The 21459-nt window shown below is 35.0% G+C and overlaps 1 protein-coding gene across 1 annotated transcript; it reads right to left on the bottom strand.

The window, feature by feature from the left end:
• Nucleotides 1-1299: 1299 nt before the first annotated feature.
• LOC133298445 (PRA1 family protein A1-like) lies at nt 1300-12625 on the bottom strand. The gene is made up of 8 exons (XM_061497737.1): nt 12265-12625; nt 12097-12137; nt 11925-12003; nt 4116-4202; nt 3951-4039; nt 3751-3822; nt 3538-3662; nt 1300-1630 (listed from the first exon to the last, which is right to left on the bottom strand). Exons 1-7 carry the CDS (start codon nt 12420-12422, stop codon nt 3559-3561), a joined length of 630 nt encoding a protein of 209 aa, XP_061353721.1. The 5' UTR covers nt 12423-12625; the 3' UTR covers nt 1300-1630; nt 3538-3558.
• Nucleotides 12626-21459: the final 8834 nt, after the last annotated feature.

The following is a 21459-nucleotide window of genomic DNA, read 5'->3' as shown; positions in this document are numbered from 1 at the left end:
GTACAATAGACTATATAGTAGAGGACGCCCTAATTTTGTTTTGAGCACGGCCAAGTATATGCCTCTCAGGTTAGATTCCTTAAAGATTGGGTATAGTTAAACCTTATTATTTAAGTAATTAATTATTTTTGTTTCTTTTGTAAATAAATAAATTTAGTGCATAACATTATTTTGCATGAGAAGGTATTTTTCACATAAATGTGACTGGAAATGTTATTGTTCAAAAACTCTTAATGTTATTGGGAATATTTCTCACATGCGTATTTTATTTGTTGTCTAATATATCCAAATTAGTATAGATGGATTGGGTTTACTTGTGTGAAACCGGCTGGGAAATGTTGATATTGATATACGAGTACCATACTGAGGCTCACCTACACCTCTATATTTTCTTAGACATGCATATGAAGATTTTTGTAGGATTTTTGCTCCTATCTTTTGAATGTTGAATGTAAATATTGACGTAGGAGTATGAAAAACCCTCATATTTTGTGGTGCTTATTTACCTTAGACTTGCGAGCCACTTTTGTTAACCGTAGAGGACGAGGAGTAGATAGTCCTTTGGCACATGGGTTGACTGTACTACCAGTTGAAAATCCTAGTGCCTGAAGTCCAGACCCGCTAAGGTAGGAGGGCTATGATTATAATAGTAGGCCCCTAGCAAGCTTCCAGCAGCAGAAATACATGAATAAATCAAATCAACACCCGAATGAAAGAAATTCAGAGGCTATGCTCGTATGGGACTGTACAGTTGAGGATGGGAATTAAATGTACTACATATACTAATAAAATGCATCTACTTTTTGATAGCACATAACTTAAGAACTCCATGGCTAAATATGCTTGACTTGGAACAATTCTGAAATTGATGACTTCCTAAGAAGTTTCACACCAAGTGTTGAGCGCAGACAAAACAAACTAAGAAGTCTTATATTAATTTGTGGGGACGGTCACTGATCCTACAGAGTAAAAGTTAATTATACCCAACTTTACCCTTATATTTTTTGCAAAAGGACGATTGCAGAGAAGCTGGTAAATGCACACAGAAAAAAGGGATAAAGATGGGTATAACCCAACTTTACTCTCATATTTTTGCAAAAGAACGATTGCTCAGAAGCTGGTAAATGCAAACAGAAAAAAGGGATAAAGACGCAGCATGCGCCATATGATCACTAGCTTCTAGAACAGAATATTTGCGATTTAAGAACCGAAATCAGACCCACAATGTACTAAAAACAGAAGATCATGGTTAGAGAAAAAAGGGCATCATTTTTGTAATCTTTTCCACACTATGGATCGTACTATGTGGACATTGTACCATATAAATGAATTGACACCTGCTAATAAGAAACATAGGTATCTTTTGTTGCAAAATTCTCCAGGCAATTAAGGATTGTGACACTATGGATGGTACTATGGTGACATTTCAAGCTTACAACAATTATCAATGTTGCAATGCTTCCTTCTAAACATAGTCAATAATGACAAAGTATACTTTACAAAAAGAAAGAAAAAAGATTCCTGACAATTTACAATCGGTAGGTAATCTTCGATGATTGGCACTGGCAGCTTTCAGTAGCGAGTTCCAGTCCAGCTAAAGGAAATTACTTTGACTGAAAAGCAGCAACACCTAAATCATCATTTATAACAGCAAAGCGTATCAGTTTTTTTTGTCACCATCAACGTTACAAGGCCAGATCAAGTTGGAAATCACAAGGAAGAATGTTACTACTTTCAAGAATCACATATATAAGCGATAGTGTGACATAATGTCACAGAATTGCACTAAAAAATCATCCTACAACCAATGGAGCACATAACAACCGAAACTGAGAAGTACAGAGGGACCCTCATGCACACAAATCATAAGTAGTTAAATGAAATTTCTCTTCCAAGTTATCCCAATCTAAAACCAAGCCTGCAGCGTACTAATTGATTTTTTTAGTTTTCACCTACATCAGGCATTCAATTTTAGATTCATCACAGTTCACATAACTTTCCAACGCTATTGATATCATGACATGAATAAGCCTAAAGTGAATTATAAATCTAACTGCACTTTCATTCACCAAGTTGTTGGAAAATCAATAATCCACTAGTGACTTTGCGTTTTGCAAAAGGTAAACGGAAATAAAGAATCAATAAGATGAGGGCATTACACACTGAACTCTATTTAACTATACATATCACACATAGATCACATGGTAGTTTGCCACTAAATTCATTCCAGCCCAAGTAAACTATTAGCATACTAATAAAACTCATTTATATACCCAATAGTGAAGGGAGAACCATGACCAATCTAAATAAAATGTAAACGATGGTTTTCCATTATGTCTCATTTCACGTTAGTGAGAACTAAGTTTTCAATAGTACTTACTAATGCTATTGGGCCCTACCAAACACCAAACTCCAGTAAAACCATTTTAGAGGAAGGTCTTTTTTAACGGTTTTTTCTTAATGTTTCTTAGATCTTTCTCTAACCCATTTAGTTTGAATGGGCTTTTAAAAAAAAAGACTTTTCATGGCTTGCTTTTTTTTAGAATGACTTTTTTTAAAAGTTAAAGTTATTTTACATATAGATAGAATATATAAAAAGTACTTTTAAATAAATAAATAAAAGTTATTTGGATAGTAAGCAGTTTTTATATATAAAATTACTAAAAAGAATACGTGAGTGATGGTAGTGGGGTGGAATAATTGGAGTAGAGTTGGAATAAAATTGAATTTTCAAAAAACTATTTGACTTTTGATTTTTGTCTTTTTCAAAAGCAAGAAATCCTCCTGACTTCTAAAAGAAACACTATTTAAAATCTTTTTTTTTTTAAATTCTGCTTATTTTAAAAGTCCGCAAATGGGCTTTTTTTCTCTCCAAAAGCTAATTTTTCCAGAAAAAGAAAAGCACTTCTGAGAAGAAGTCTATTTGGATACCAGCTTTTTAAAAAATAACCAGTCATAAAAAAAAGCCAAAAACCTGCTTTTTTTTAAAGCCAAAAATTTTAACTTCTAAAAAAATAAAAGTCAAAAGTCAAATTTTTTTTTTTCAAAAACCAAATAATTTTTTAAAAATCTAAATAGCTCTAACTTTTGTAAGAATCACTTCTAAAACAAGACATAAAAAGTGCTTTTTTTGGAAGGCAATCCAAATGGGCTAGTGCCGGAAGGTCAAGGAAGTTGGTGACCTGATGACAGGGGAGCCGGCGACCGAAGCCCCGGTGAACGGCGGCTAGAATGACCCAAAAGGACATTTAAAAAAAAAACTTTAAAAAAGAAAAAGGTCATCCAAACGCACTCTTAATTGCACTATCTTCCATTTGGTCAGCATTTCTCACCGGAATTCGTCTTATTGTGACATGATCAAATCACATTAGATGAGTTTCCATCATGTCATCAATAGGAGCTAGCTACACTGCGGAGCCAACTTTTTAGAGGCTACATTTTCAACCATAAGCTAAATATTTCTCAACCATTTCAAGGAGTTGCACTTTGGTAAATAAACCAGAATTCCATGCAAGTGTAAAGGCAAAAATCACTTACATCCAGAAAATTCCCTGTAAGCTACAGCTCACTATAATTGCGCCACACTGCACGAAATTCTTCACGGAATGTGTTTAGCCGTGCTTTCAAGTTAGGTGTTCTAAAGCTCGCATGCAGGATGGTAGCTGAAAGGAGCAAGAGAGTAATTGACTTAAAAGCATGAACATGATTGCTAATACATTAAATAGTACAATGTCTCAGTATGAGATGTACCAAGAAGACCAATAGCAAATGCCCATAAAACAGTTAGGAGACCAGCAGAAACAAACCAAAGGAAGAAACATGCTGCAAAAGAGAGGGTAGAAATGTTTGAGATGCTCACATAAGAAAAGTGAAAGAGCAAGGATGGACAGAATTCCCCTGCATATTATTAATTAAAGAAAAATGATCCCTATTTCAAAGACTTCAATTACCTGAAGAAGATATCAAGACAAACACCCAACGAGGCTGACCACATATATAAATTGCTCTCTTGGCTGATGGACGCCCACGAATAACAGGCCTGGAATTTGAATAATTATTAAAGATACAGTAAGATCTTAAGCCTTACAAAAACTATAACAACCAAACATACTCACGTAAGAGGAGGTCTCATCTTCGCTGCTAAATGTGGTGAGAATTTCCTAACTGTTCGTGTCACCTTTTCACTAAACGTACCTGCAAAGCTGCCAAAAAAATTATGAATCAAGAAATATCAAAGGGTAGCCACTTTCACTATTGTAGCAGAACTGGGGCAGACTACACTTAAACTGTACAAATGGGGAACCAAATGAAGAATGTCAGGTAGCAACATTATTTTTGGAAAAAAATGCATAAATGGTTCAAGCAAGCAAAAACCATGGTACCAAACATTTTGAGAAGAGAAATCATGAAAAATTATTAATACTTCTTTTTGGATGAAAACATGATTCAACTTCTTTAGATATTATAACTCAATAATAACTTCGTATATGGTGAAAACTTAAATATGATTTATGTAGTCAAGCATAAAACTTAGTGATGAAGCTCGATACTTGTCAAGAGAACCAGATTGCCAAGTCCTCATTTAACAAAGATTTGTCTACCATGATACAACCCTATATATAAATTGTTTGAGCAAAGCAATATGGACAAAATCCAAATCCAAAAAATTACAATTTACAAATAAAAAGAAAAAAATCAGCATTATGACTTAAAGAATGATCTAATGCTTCACGTTAACATCCAAATATAATCGAATATTGAATATGAGATCCAAGATCCAATCCTCAACGACATAAAGTCATAACTCATTAGGTATGTTTACCTGTTTTTTTCCCTTAACACCCTGGTAAGGACTCCCTTCCAAACACAATTAAAAGAACAAGAACAAGATTTCAATGAATCAAATTGTATTTCTGATAATACTCCAAACAGTACAATTGGTTACAAAAGTACTACAATACAGAGAAAATAGCTTGGTACAATGAGTTGACACATAGAAATATGGAGGAAAGATTACAAGGATACAGAGAAACGAACAAAGAAAGAATTGTATAGAAAACACGGAGGGGCTCAACTCCATCCCAAGTCCCTGGTCTGACTAAGGTTTCCCATATGCCTCCCCTCAGCCTTTCGCATTCCTATTTAACCCATTCCCCCTCACCACCCATTGTGTTATAGTTAGTTACAGCAGTTGTAACTGGTTGTCTAAGTCAGCATTGGGGATCCACCTTCTCCTATATTTTTCCCTCTTATAAACCTTCAAGGGCTGAACCACATCAAAACTCCCCCCTTTTAAGCATCTTCTCCTCAAGGTGCAGTTCAGTCAACAAAGATCCTCCTCCTGGATCCCACTATTTGAATTGTAGGACTGCACATACACACCAATCCTGACAACTTCCACCTGAATCCCACTGTTCTATTTCAACTGCTGCCCCAGACACATTAGGCACATTAGGCTTAACCTCTGCTGTAACAATTTGCATGCTATTGATGGACTGGTATAGAACTCCTCTTGAAATACCTTCCTCCATTATGTATGAGGCAATGCATTCAACAGTTATTTTTTGTATTTAATCACCATTTTCCAGCACAAGAAGAAACTTTAACGCACCAAATCTATTTGCATTTTTCTCTACCCACTCAATGACCTTTAAAGTAGCTTCTGTGCTAGATAAGCCATTAATGTCAATCCCCACCACTGTATTTGATGAACTAACAATAATACCTTCGTCAGAAACAACCTTTCTAGACTCGTGGATACTTTTATCATCCCATATCACAACCCAGCGAACAAAAGCATCATATTTCAAGGCAGATTCAAAATGACGAGAATCATATGCAGTCACAACCATGAATGCTTCCATTCCATATTTGTGTGGCACATCATTGTGCACCCTATATTGTTCGTGGTTTATTTTGAAGTTACGTCTTGAAAGAAGTCAACAACACCATCTATTTCAAAAAGATTTAAAACCCATAAATTCACAAAAACCAAAAACATTTTCACAAGATCTTTGATTGATAGTTTCTTCATCGGTGATAAGAATAATGTCACTTAAAAATTCACCTGGCTCCAAAGCTGTCTGAAATAGAGAATTCTCTACGACCAGACTTGCCTCTTGGCCAACAATTGCAATTATCTTGAAGTAGATATCAATCTTCGCATGTCTCTTTTCTAGACAACACAGATAGCAAACCACATATCGTTGAAAAATAAAAATTTCCTTTCGAAGAGGCTGGTTTAACTTGTCTATACTAGACGTACACCGTTTCTTTGCATCGTGGCAGACTAGTTGCTCCTTGGTGAAGTAGACGGGTCGATTTGCAAAGCCGCATATTGAAACATTAACAAGCAGATCCTCCCCGTCTTTAACAGTGGCTAGTACGTCAAAGTTTGGTCACGCAAAGGTTGGCGCGATTGAGATTGCAGGTGCAAAGATCGACCATTGTTAAGACCTACGCCCATTATGTTGATATTGCTTAGGGTCTTTCAATCCTCCTAGTCCAAATGCACCATTGGACTCACAAGCCCAATACTTCAGGAAGGTAGAATATGAGGCATTATTATTTCCAAATTGGTCTAGGGATGGTTTAGGGTTAATCAATGTTGTTAAGATTGAGATCCTACATAGGATTGAAAGGGGTGGTAGGGATCGTAAATCGTTGGATCGACACAGATCGTAAGATCGTACTACTTAAGATGTACAATTATAAATAATATAAATATATATATATATATATAATAACAAAAAAAATAATATTTAACTGGAAAAAAATGTAAATTTAAATAATAATAAAGAATAGCAAGGATAAGATTCCAAACTTGTGAACAATGGACATCTGAAACGTTGGTTTCCTCTCTCTGTTTCTATCTTATGTCTCTATCCTTATGGGCTCATTGAAAAGATGATTCTCTCTCTTTCTTCCGTGGTTTGCCCTTTTCTGGAGTTGGTCTTCTCTTTCTCCCTCTCTTCTATTTTTTGGGTAATTTTGCAAAACATTTTAGGCAGAAAGATCGCACGCAAGCAGCAGAGAAGGTTGTTGGCAGAAAAGGATTTAGGTTTTTTTGGGTTTTTCTTCCTGTTCAAAACTTGATGGAATGATTGATTCCACGATGTTTGTCATGGCCCTGACCGGTAAACCAGATCTTAACGGAGGTAGACCAGGTCTTGTAAGTGGCAGATCCGGTCAATTTCAGAGTTGTGATAGATGGAATAGCACTTGAAATGATGCCGGAAGGATGTTTACTGGTTCCTTCCATCAGAAACAGCAATCAGACGACAAAAAAAAAAGGTAAAAGTCACGCGAAAAGGAAACAAAGTAGCAACTTTTGCACTGGAAACCCCCGAACGGAAGAGACCCACAACGAACGGACACCGGATCTGGAAGGAGGAGGCAGAGGCGAGCCTGTCTGCCTTGGTTTGGCCGGAAAAGGTAGCCGGAACAGTGCACACGCGCCGGAGAGAGGTGGCGCGTGAGGCCCACGCGCAGACGGCTGTGGTGGCGCGTGCCGCGGCCGTTTGAGACGGGTCTTGGACAGAAACGGTCGCCGGCGTGAGGGGAGCCTAATCGCGTGGTTTCTCGCCGGAAAGGTGGCCGGAACAGTGATGAACAGTGTTTCTGGCGATGTGAACAGTGTTTTCCGGTCAAATAATGAAGGAGGATGACGATCCGAGATCGAAAAAGGGTCTAACAATGTTCGGAGGGTTGAAAAAGGTTGCCGGTATGATGCACGGCCGTAACAGGGTTTCCCGGTATGATGCACGGCGGTAAAAGGGTTTGCCGGTATGATGCACGGCAGTAAATAAGAAAGGAAAATATATATATGCGGAAGCAGAGCCCTCGGATCGAGAGCTCTGATACCAAGTTGAATCTGAATATTATTGTATATTCAAGTGTGTATAACTGTACAAGAAGGCTCTCTATTTATAGAGACTAAAAGACCTAATGGGCTAAGCCCACAATCTAGACTAATCTAATAATAATAGACTAATATTATTTCTAACACAACCAATGTGGGACTATATATCTCAACACGCCCCCTTACACGAGAGCCCATTGGGCTTAAAGAGTGGACAATGCAACAGGCCCAGCCTACCTGTGCTAAGAAACGCCACAAGAGAAAGTGGGGGGCGGCGAGGCTCTGATACCATGTAATGAACCTTGGGATACACCACCCCAAAAGCTAGCTCAAAGAGTGGGAGTGGCCAAGATCTTATAAACTCCACATTAGTTGCACATTATGTGCAACTAATGTGGGACTATATATCTCAACACACGATCCCACGAGTTACGCGGCGATCCTAGAGATCTTGTGTTCAATCCGATCTCACTTGCGATTCAGCTCGAAACCTGTTGAAAAATCTTAGGATCTTGCGATCCTACGAGGAAAATCGAGAGTTTAACAATCATGGGGTTAATAATAAGTTGGACCAGGTCTAGAGGCTGACCCAACCCCATCTTGGACCCAATTAGATCCCACAATGCCTCTAGGGTTCTACCCTCTTGATCCACCTTCCTATTCCATGGCTACAACGCGACGACTTCTCCTCCCTCACATGGAGCTTCGAGTCTGGTGGTTCCAGTAAAGGTGGTGGGTTGATCACCATCAATAGTGACTGTGGTGATGCCAATTCACGGACCATTTTTCTGGGTTTCTAATTCCTTCTTTGCAACCATATGCTTCATCCCTTACATTAAAATTTTTCCCGCGATCTTTGTTCCTTTGTTTTCTTCCATAGCTTCCATCTCATCACTCTCTTTTACATCAATCGCAGCCTTCTCCTTTTGCTTTTCCTGCACACGTGGCATCTCCTCTTTCACAGTCTGTACTTCTAGTTTCAAAAATTCCAATGCCTCTTCCTACTAAGATGTGTTCGAGCCAATAACTTAGTGATTTGTGTATTGTATGTATGATTAATCACATTGTCACATTTTGCCACAGGTTGCTTGTGGTGGTTTCATTGTGATTAAGGCTTTTAAAGCATAAGAGAAAGCAAGTGGAAGTGTACAATAGAGATAAACTTCCAGACCTTGGGCATTAGTCCCTTGTGTGTTCCACCATGCTCTCTTAGAGAGGAATGGTTTATATTGTGCACTGAGTGTTAAACTTGTATGATGCATGATGAGAAAGAATTGAAAGTAGTTAGAGCACTTCCTTGGGTATTTATCCTTTGGGACAACCCTTGATAAGGTATTATGCATCTTCTTCAGAAATGCAATGGTTGGCCATACCAGAGAAAGAATAGAAAGAATAAAAGGAACTTCCCTTGGAAAGCCTTCAGGACTTCTTGGGGTATAGACACCTAAGAGCCACAGAGCAGAGCGGACATCTCTTGGAAGTTCCCTCAAAGAATATTATGTATGCATACTTGTTTTAATACTTTTGATGCAATAAAAGTGAACTATAAGGTAAAGTGATCCTCTAAGGACCTTTAGTTTACTGAAATTTTTTCTCACCTCGCGTTTTGGGGATATCATCTCAGGTACCTCTACTGATGGAGTAGGAGCATCACATGGCAAGAGGCCAGATATCGCATGACTGTAGCATATAATTTCTTATTACTATTTTGATATATGTATGTAATCAGATTTTATCAAAGTTTCCATGAGATGTATATTTTGAGGCCTATATGTTGGCCATGCACATTGAATAGCCCTTTATGCACATTTGACATAGAAGGATGTATAGGGTTATGTATTTTGAAGCTTCATCATGTATTTATGCAAGAGACTTTGTTAGGCATATGGACTATGTAGTTTCAATGAACAATTATGTATATGGAACTTATTTCATTCTTTATTGAGAATCATGTATGAAACTCTATTATGATGTTAAATGTAGCTTGAAGCCTTAACCAAGGAATCAATGAATGAATAATATGTTTAAGCTTGGCAATAGCTGAGTATACGCATGTACTATGAGAAAATGTCAATTAGGTTCAAGTTAGAGAGTTTATATGAAAAAAGGGTGGCCTTTAGACCCCAAACCGAAGTTGGCCAATGTATTTTTTGCCACTTTCATGAAATATCCTGATATTTCATGACCAATATCCAGATATCCCATATCCGGATATTCCCCAGATGAATATCCGCATATCTGGGCGAGACAACGAACATAGTGTAGTAAAACGACCATAGCTTGAGCTATAGAGCTCCAAATTGAATGAGGTTTGGACCTATATGAAGCTAACACATAAAGCTATAAATAACCCTGTAAAATTTTAGGGGCCATTGGTTAACTAGATTAATCCCAGTTTAATTTTGAAGTTGCTCCCATGTTTTCTGGAAGTTCGGTTGAAGCAGTTGGCTTGCAACGGACGTAGCTTGAGTTATACAGATCCAAACAAGGCTTATAATATGTCGTTGAATAGCCTAAGATGTCTAATTTAACATACTAAAGACAGGAATTAATGGTTACGTGGATTATTCCCAGTTTTATAAAACGTGAAGACTGTTCAGTGTTGAACATGAATAAAATGAGATTTAACTTTTTAGCCTTGTTGGTTTATGGGGACCACTTGTCATTTATGTAGAAACAATGTATGGCATATTTGAGTAAAGTTTAAATATCCGCACATTGTTTAAGTTATTATTACAGTTTTTGAATTGTTTTAATTACGGAAAGAGTTTTAATCAGAAAAGAAATTATTAACAGAAAAGAAAAGTTTATTTGTATTTTAATTCAATTGCTACAATTGTAACTGCTCTTAATGTCATACATAACGATAACAAACCGGTCATAAACGGGGTGTTACACCTTACCTTACATATATAAGCTAAGGGCAAAAGTGTTTGTCATTTTAAATGACACAAAGTTATGTCATTTTTAACGAAACTACGTCGTTTGAGTGTGTTTTTACATTCTCTCTCCTCCACTTTTTTTCTTCCTAATTTTATAAAAAATAGAAAATGACAAAACACACCAAAACGACGTAGTTTCATTAAAAATGACACAAAATCAAAGTTTTCAAGTGCGGTTTGCGGCATGTCGCGGCCAACCCTGAAAAATGCTATAGCGTTATAGCGGGTTGCGGTTGCGGAAATAGCGGGATAGATATATGACAGAAATAATGAAAAAAAGAAACATTTTTTAAAGGCAGAGATAACAAAAATGACAGAGAGAGACACAGATAGACTAAAAAACCTTTAAAAATTTTCTGTTACACATTTAAATTTGGGACAAAATTGACAGAAATATGGCCATGGTTTGGTCGCAAATGCGATCGCAATGGCCTCTATTGCATTCCGATGCGGAGCGACTCGGTTTCTTCTGACGAGGCATCGCAACGCCGATACAGCACGGCTCGCGGCGCAATTAACTACTGTACACAAAATTGTGTCATTTAAAATGACAAACACTTTCTCCATAAGCTAATCACATGGTTTGAGCCTATGACCTCCAAGTCATATGGCAAAGACTCTATTAACTATGATAAAGGGCAAATTCTGTTGCACAAAACTCTCAGACTTGCAAGGGTAGGGATGAGGGTTGATTATATATGGCTTTACTCTTACATTTTTGCAAAAAGGTTGCTCCCATGACAAATTTTGGTTGCACAAGCACAAATATGAGAATGAGACTGCCGGTTACTAGAAAAAGCAAACCCTAACTGATACAAAACCAGTCCACCTAAACAGTACAAAACCGTTAGACTAAGATGCTTGTGAAATGAAATCAAGTTAACTCCAACGCAATATTATAATAGTGATAATAATAAATAAAAAAGGGTTTAAGTTTTCTTATGTTGTAGGATTGTAGGAGAGAAAAAAAGTAGAGAGAAGTTAAATGTGGGTCCCATATTTTATATTAAAAAAGAAAGAAAAATTAATTGGCACGGAAAACGAATTTGTGTAGGAAAATAATGTAATCTCATGTGGCATGAGAGTATTATTTCTCAATAAAAAATAACAAAATTGCTTACCTGTCGTTTAGAAAAGCGATGCTAAGCGCAGTAAGAAAGGCAGCAACTATAGCAAGCGGCCTCCGAAGAAAACCCAAAACTACATCATACAACTCAAAATATGAGAATGTTGAGACAAGAAACCATATTTCAATAAGGAAAAATAAAAATTATATTCATAATGTTCACTTACTGAGAACAGAAACAATCAAAATGAAGTAGTTGGTACGATAGCTGCACATACAAAACATAATCAACATTACTTATTAAACCAAAAAAATAAAATTAGAAATTCTAATAACCAAATATTAATTACAAGCATTTAATGAAAATATTTGATAGAAAAAAAATGGAATGGTACTAGTAGAGGTTGCATTTGAGGCGGCCATTCCATTTGGAAGATGATCGAGGAAAGGTGAATCTGGAGAAGAATTCCGATAGAGGACGCGGCGGCGATGACCAATCCACTTCGCGGAGTGCGTCGATCAGATCCTCCGCTGTCACGTTTCCCCAATCCATTTCTGCGATTTTCTTTCCTCTCCTCGGTGATGGAAAACCCTAGCGAGAAAATTTGTTGCGGGAAAAAGGAAAATCGGAGAGAGATTGAAATTGTTTTTTTTTTTTTTTTTTTTTTTTACTAGGGTAGCTTGCTTTAGGGTGAGGGTGATTGAAATTTGAAGATGAAACTGAACACGATTTCTTTTTAGTAACGAAGAGATCGATTGTTGTGATCAGTAACGAATGAAAGTGAAAGCTGTGTGTTTTTATTGCAATACACTTTGGACAACAGACACAAGTTTTAGTTGTCACTTGTCACCCCAAAAATAAAAAATAAAAAGGAAGAAAGAAAAAGTCACACCCACACTTAATTAATGGATTTTTTTTATTGGCATTGAATTTCAACTCATGATCTTACATAAATTTTTGAATAATTCATCGTTAAATCAATTCTAATAGTACAATTTGTTATGATCCTACTTTAAGACATGGGATTTAGAGTCCTACATCCAAGGTTTGATATGAGGTTTATTTGGATTTTGAACTCTCTTATCGGCTAGCTTTTGAGGTGATATTCTTCCAATATTCAATTCATAATTTTTATAGATTTTTTAAACTTTTATAAGTGAGACTACTCATTAATAGAGGAGGGTTGTAACTTGTGAGTCTACTAGATCATATTGGTAACTTATAATGAGATGTTTGATTAGAGGGATATGTTAATATACTTACTTTTTTTTATGTTTATATTGTCTATCACTTTCCAATGTCATTAAATCATAATCTCAAGAAATAATAAAGATTAGTTGAGATTTTGATCTAACAGCATTGGAAAGAGATAGACAATATAGACATGAAAAAATGTTAAGTAGAATAATATATCCCTTGATTAGCAATATCTATATTATTGTGGGATTGAAAAGTTGTGCTTTTATTAAGGTAATAGATTTTTTTTTACTCCTTAGTTATTGCAATTTCAAATAGTAAATTAATGGTGACAATTTTAATAAATTTAAAAAATAAAATTTTGTTTGTATGTTTGAATGGGGTAGTAGGAAAGTTTAGGCTAATGTATAATATATTTTGAAGGAATTGAAAATGTGTAGTAACAATATTATATATATGGAAAAAAATATTTCTACAGTCACTTTAGATAAGATTATCTACATCTATCCCAAAAACTACGTCGTTTTGATTAATGTAGAGTGTTTCTGTAATTTTAGGTGAATTAATGAAGGGTGTTTCAGTAAAATGTATATGATAAAAAAATAAACAAAATTACGGAAACACCCTTCATTAATTCACCTAAAATTACAAAAACACCCTTCATTAATCAAAACGACATAGTTTTTGGGGTAGCTGTAGATAACCTTATCTAAAGTGGTCGTAGAAATGTTTACCCTTATATATATATATATATATATATATATATATATATATATATATATATATATATATTATTAGGGATAGAATTCTTTGACATCTCATCTAAATTGTTGATTTTCTCCAATCCAGCGATAGTAATTTATTGAGAATTAATAATTAATTAATGTATGTAACCCAACGAATTATAGCCGTCAAATTGAAAAAAAAATTAATATAAGAAATTATAATGTTTAGAGAGCATGTATAGGTTTCTATCACCTATGTAGGTAATCGATTATCCATTAGGTGGTAATCAATTACTGCACTAGGTAATCGATTACTACCATAATGGTAATCGATTACCATGCCACGAGAATCACTTGACAATAGCTTCTACATCTCCCATGTTCTAAGGTAATCGATTACCTTCAGGGTGTGTTTGGTACAGGAGAAATTTTTTGGTGACCGGGAATCATGATTAATGGGAATTCAGTAGAAATTGAGTTTACTTGGAATCTTACGAAAGATGTGTTTGGTTCGCCAAAATATTACCGGGAATACTGGGTAAAAATTACTGATTCCATATTTGGTTTAGAACGAAATATGACTTGGAATATGAGGTTATTTTACAAAAATAACCCCAAACTATTTTTACTTTTGTAATTGATAGATTGGGTCTAGATTTTTATGTGTATTGGGGTATTTTTGTCTCAAAATTTATTGTTGTGCTTTCCCTTTACTTGGTATTCTGATTGGTATTCCGAATTACCATATTATTTTTGGTAATCTGAATAGTGACTTTTCTTTATAAATCAAATTACCGGTAATTCTTGGATATCCGGGAATCGTAATTTATTCCTTCTACCAAACGTGGTAATTACATTTACCAAAGAAGGATTACCGGTAATCCTCTCCAAAAACTTGAACCAAACACCCCCTCATGGTAGTAATTGATTACCACCCTTGAGGTAATGATTACCAGCTCAAATAGAAGCTGGAAATTGCTTTCCGTGTTTCAGGTAATCGATTATCTCACTGCAGAAATTAAGAAACACATGTTTTACAACCATGGGTGCATGGTATTACCTGTTAGGCTTTGTAAATTAATGTAAACGGTTCCGAATAGAGTATGATTAACAGTTAAAGTATTTGAAAATAGGTTACAAAAATTTATTATTGGTTATAATAAAAGAAAAAGTTTATCCGTAATTCTAAATTTAATTACTGTAATTGTAACTGCGCACTAATATCATATGTGATATTAATAAATCAATCTAATAACGGGGTGTCACATTAAGAAGTTATGTGCTCTATGTGCTAAGCGATAGTAGCCTTAACTGGAGGCCATATGTGCCATATATGCTCCACTTGTAAAAACCTATCCAAATATTTCAAATCAAATTTTTGAATTACATCAAGACTTCTCCTTGAAAAATATGGTTTCTACATTGTTGTTGAGTGGGAAAAAAAGGAAAAAAAATAACTGTTTAGAGAGTTAGTGGGAAAAATTTTTAACCAATGGCTTGAGAGCTTGAATCCTTAAAGGAGCATTTGGTAGAGAAGAATTTTTTTGGTGCCTGGGAATTATGATTATCAAGAATATGATAGAAAAGTGAATTACTCGGGAATGTTATAAAAAAGTTGTTTGGCATACGAAAATATTACTGGGATTTTTTGGTTAAGTTTATTGAGTCTTTGTTTGGTTGATTGTGAAATATTAGTGGGAATGTGGGGTTATTTTAAAAATATCCCCACCTTTACTTTAAAGGGAAAGCCCTTATTTGCCCTGAACCTCTTTAAACAAGTGCAATTATCACCATGTATGTCGTTGCATCTATAGAAGAAAAAAGACACGAAAAGTCAGAAATTCTGCATCAATTCAAGGTGAAAAATGAGGTAGCTCCCCTGGACCGGGATTTGAAACGTTAATCATGATATAAGTTATTTCAAAGCTCGGGATTTTAGTCAGTGATAGACAGCTTGGCTAGCTATCCTCTCCTTGATTATTTGATTAAACCCTGTTGATCTTCAATCTATCGCTTGTTCTCCTTGCGAGGTGGAACCACACTATACTTTACTTCCAATGGGCTATTTACATATAAGACGAAAGGTTTGTAGAAGGGGCTTCTTCTAATATCCCAACAAAAGAAAGTAGGGGCTTCAAAGCTAGCTTGTAGTTTACGGCTGCGCGCGGATTGGACATGGACGAGCCTCGACTGGGCCAGCATTGATGAAAAAAGTATATTTTCATCATCCGTCCTGTGGGAGCGAGAAGTTTGGGATATGTTTGGTGGTTCTTCCATCAATCATCCAGATCTACGTCGTATATCAACAGATTATGGTTTCGAGGGTCTTTGCCCCGGCTCTTCGGCATCTACCATCTGCAGTCAGATCGTCTTCTCCCAGACGCCTTTCAACTTCCTTCCGTCAAAGAGAAAGCAATTTTACTTATGAAGAAATTGTTGGAATTTATATTTATAAATTGTGTAGACAATATATTGGTTATGAATAAGAAGTTTGGTAGTGAAAATGTGTGTCTTTTCGTCGACAAACAGATGTATCTTTTCATCCTGAAGGATGTGTTGTTTCATCCTAACGGACGTGTTGTTTCATCCTTGAATGGGTGTCTTTTCGTGTTGAACGAATGTGTCTTTTCGTGTCCAACAGATGTGTTGTTTCGTCGTCGAATAGGTGCCTTTTGAAACGTGACATTACGTTTTCTATAAATAGACACTGACCCCTTCAGAAAATGATTTCAGTTTTTTGCACTGTTACTCTGCCAGATTTTTTCCTTCATCCGGTTTTGCATACTTCCTTCTATTTTTTCTGGTTTAATTCCTCAGGCATATTGTTGTGTTCGTTTGGGTTGTTGACTGGTAGTGCCACCATTCTTCAGACGAAATTCGTTCTATCCTGGGAGACAAGTGTCCATCAACCTTTGGCTTCAGTGAGGGGACAAATTGTCTTAAGGAGACACGTTCTGTGGGCTCGAATTTTTATTCCTCTGATATCATCATCTGTCTGTTTCATCATTCTGTCTCAATTATCTGACAAGTAAGTCTGTTCTTTAATACTTTATAATTGCACAGTGATAATTCTGATTATCTATCTCTTCTGGTTGATACATGGATTCAAGTCTCTTAGTGATTTAATATCACCCACTGTCTTCAATAACAGAAATAAGTCAGAAGGATGTCGATGATATTCTCTGATGAAGAAATGAAGACAACATTCTGAAGAGGAAGGACACATTTGTCCGAAAAATTGTGTCCAAATTCCTACATTCGGTAAACGAAAAATACCACCCCTTTGTTGGTATTTTGAGAAGGAAAAATGGCTCACAATTTGTACATATCATAAAATCCAGGGCAAATTAAATGGTCGGACAAATATTGTGAAAACTCCTATCAAATATAGATATATATGAATCCCACATTCACTTTCCTCTCATTGTAAAAAAAATTACTCCTACTAAATAGCCCCATGAGAAAGTTCATTAATATTAGTGGTCTTGGTTCGTTCGAAGCAAGAGCTCTTCAGTCTTGTCTCATTTAATTTTACAGTATAATATTAATATAGGCCACCATTCGACTAGTTTTGACCAACAAAATTATCCACCAATAATAATCTAAATATAGAAAAATTCTTAAACCTATTACAAATCACCTTATGTGATCATTTTAGTCAAAGATTTTTTTTTTTCAAAATAAATAAATAATCTTTTTTTTCTTCTGACAAACTAGTATATACCTTTGGCTGGTAGCATCCAATTAAGCCATTTATTAACATAATTAACACTTTTCAAAATGTAAAACAGTTTATATTTGTTGTAGATTGAATCCGGTTTGAACTTTCTTTTATTTGACGGGATGACCAGAAGCACCTTTACATTTTATTTCTTTAGAAATGCGTTGATTGGCATGTATAGCCTTACCTCTGCTCTACGATAAACTACAAAAGAAGCAGTGCGCGATGGAATAAAATCAATTGGCAACTTTTTCTGAATGTGTATCTTCAATATCATTCCTTTTATTCAAAATACCTACCTTGACCATTGTCGGTTATAAGTCATGTGGCGCACACAGAATGGATTGATAGTCTCAGCCTAATGAAGCCAAAAATGAATAAAGAGATCACAAAAGTTACCAATTTTGATAAGTTAAACATTCATGTATATTCCCTAGTAGTTATCATTACTGATCACTTTAAGATAAACCACAGTAATGCCTTTTGTAAAGCTTGGAAGGTTAATCATCTCAGGCATTACTGAAAAACATTTTTGATTAATAGGGTAAGTATATCAACTTACACTTATGGTTCTAAAATTCTTGTATAAATTATCACGGTTACACGCAAGTAAAATCAACAATTCATAAAAGACATAAGAATTTGTAAATTTACATTTTTGTAAATCATATATAAGGGCTAAATGTAATTTTTTTAATTCTTATACCCGATATAAGATCACCTTATATATATATATATGTGTGTGTGTGTGGGGGTTATATGAGTGTCAAGTCACTAGGTATAAACTTTTGTCTAGTCACTAAATCCTAACCGTACAAAAGTGGATTAATGATATTAAAAAAAAATCATAATCATACAAAAGTAAATCAATTAATATAAAAAATAAATAAATAAAATGACATAATTTAATCATAATTGATCATCCAGTAACAAACAATAACTCCTATATATATATGGGGAATGATCTTTTGACTCCGATATAAGAATAAGAAGTCTTATTCTTCATCTCAATTGTTTAATTTCAATGTATCTAACAATTATAATTTATTAAATTATAGGAAAAAGTTCATCAATGCCCCTGTGGTTTGCTTCAGAATCACGTATGTCTCTGTGGTTTTTTTTATCACATATGCCCCTGTGCTTTGTAAAAAATAAAAAACCACAGGGGCATATGTGATAAAAATCATACCCTTTTGCAAACCATAGGGAAATATGTGATAGAAAAAAAACCACATGAACATAGGTAATTATGAAGCAAACCACAGGAGCATTGCTAAACTTTTCTCTAAATTATATATATATTAATTATTAATCCCTGATAAATTATAATTATTAAATATATAGAAATTAACGGTTGAGATAAGAAGTTAGATTTTTTGTTTTTACAACTGAGTCAAAAGATTATCCCCCCCCACATATATGGTCAGATCAAAAGATTTTAATTTATTAAATATGTGAGTCATTGGATTTTAATTTATTAAATATGTGAGTAATTGGATGCAAGCAAATTAATGGTAAAAATATGATGTAAGACGATTTATTCTTACTTTTGTCAATAATTAAGATTCAGCATATATATATATATATATATATATATATATATATATATATATATATATATATATATAGAGAGAGAGAGATCCGTTTACAAACTTACAAACTACACTATGTCTGACCGATACTACTTTACTCAATAGTGTATTACCGGTCAGACATAGTGTAGTTTGTAAGAATTTGTAAACAAAAGTTTGTAAATATAACATTCATATATATATATATATATATATATATATATATATATATATATATATATACCACACAAGTTGACATGTGGCTTTAAAAGATAACGAGAGGCGGAGACTACTGTTAGGTGGCCATCAAATACACAGGCTGGCCCATGTTATTTAGGCCTCTTTCCAACACTCAAAATCTCTGTTCACCATCCCAAATGATACCATTATTCTCTTTCTCTAAAAGGTAGATACCACCCTGAAGTGGCATCAAACGATGGCACTTACGAGGCTTAGAAAGCTTACGGTTGAGGATCTGAGACAATGAAAGAAGCTGAACATCAAAGAAAGATAGGTGGAGGGATCATATATAGAAGAAAAATGAACCATTACTTGAGTTGGGCACAAGCTTTGGCTTCTGCATGGGGCTTCATGTTGTTGGTGGGTCTAATGTGTTGTTGCCTCAGCACCAAACCTACACAAGATGGTGATACTATCTCCAGCAATGATGGTTGCGGTTGTGATGGTGATGGCCATGGTTGTGTATGATTTTTTTTGTTTTTAATCATGTCAAGCTTCTTTTAGGTGAAGAGGTTTTTCTTTTTTATCTTTTTTGGGTGGAAAATATTTGGTGAAGTATTTTTTCTGTATAGAGTATACAATTTTGCTAATTTGTGATTTTTTTTTTCTATTACTCTTGCCCATTCCTCAATGTCTTTGTAATTAAGTAAAGGATTGCAGCAAATGTCAGGCTGCAGATATATATGTTCTGTATTTGAACTTTCAATTTAGGTATTAGTAGTGTTGTTATGGACTCTGAGGTCCACTTAATATAAGGTTTAACCAATGTGATATAATCCAAGGAGGATATCTATAAAAAATATTAATACTGTTACGACAACATTAAACATGGGCTTGCGCTATTAGAAGAGGCACAGAAGGTTCAGAATCTAATATCCATAGATAAACTCTATAAATAGGAATTAAAGCCTACAAGTATGATTATTTTTTCTTACTGTTATGCTGTCATTGTGCACACATGTCACCTCTTTGACGAAAGCTGCCTTTTATTTCTTGTGCACAGTGATCTGCTAAACTCAAGGGTATTTAATTCATAAATACCTTAGAGAGTACATAGATCCAAAAGTAATTCACTAGCTTATTAGAGTAGACATCTATGTCTCCAGGACACAACAAGTTGTCAATCTATCTTTATCCTACCATTTTTCTTCCTCCTTTTCTTCTTTAATTAACTCCATACTTTTGCTTATAAAATTATTTGTATTTCTTTCTCTTAATTTACATTTAATGCAACTAAGAAGATGCTGGAAATTGACTCATTTTCCTTCCTAATCGTACTCGATTTCTTGAATCCTCATTGCTTGACACATTTTTTTTTAATTCAGTGGGAATTGCTTGACCCATTCAAGTACGCAAGTATCAAACTAGAGCACTTTCCTTGCTCAGGCATGTGTTTTGACCCATTTAATGTGAAAAGGAAAATGTTTTTTCTCATTTATTTTAAAGCCAAATATTTTATTAAAATAATGCAGTGAAACGCGATTAAGTTACAAATAAAGTGTGCGCGTTTAAGTCAAACATAAGATGATGTGTGACTTGTGTAAAAGCCAGCACATGCATGTCACATGTCGTGTGTTGCAAGTCATACCCTATGCACGATTTTAATGCACACACCCCATGTGTGACTTGTAGTGCATGACACATGATAGACACACTTTGAATTTTGCACAAGTCGTGTATCACTTCACACGCAACTTAAATACACATAGGCTTGTAATTGTATTATTTTAATCAAATTATTTACTTTTTGAATCAAGTAAAATTTTTAACATTATTACCTTCTAAGCACCACAATACTTTTTCACCAAAAAGATAGTAGGGTAGCTTGAGATGCTAGAGTGTTATTAACTTTGCCTTTCCTTCCACCAAGGCACCAAATGCATTATTTTTTGTTGTTAAAAGAGGATAAAAGAGGAAAGGAACGAAGGAAAACTTCAGTTTATTATTCAGATGCATCACAAAGTACAGATTATCTCCCCTTTATACACTTCTTGAGGATGACTCTTACATAACAACTCTACAACTATATCACAACTACCTAACTACTCGTATAACAGACTAACAGCTAAAAGCTTATGCACGATCTCTTCACGTAACACTTGTGCTTGAGAGGTAGCAAAAATCACACTTTAAAA

Source organism: Gastrolobium bilobum, unplaced genomic scaffold (assembly GCF_033153095.1).
Source record: "Gastrolobium bilobum isolate Gb01-03AN ecotype WA unplaced genomic scaffold, APGP_CSIRO_Gbil_v1 utg19336, whole genome shotgun sequence".
NCBI lineage: Eukaryota > Viridiplantae > Streptophyta > Magnoliopsida > Fabales > Fabaceae > Gastrolobium > Gastrolobium bilobum.
This window is presented reverse-complemented; position numbering and strand designations above follow the sequence as displayed.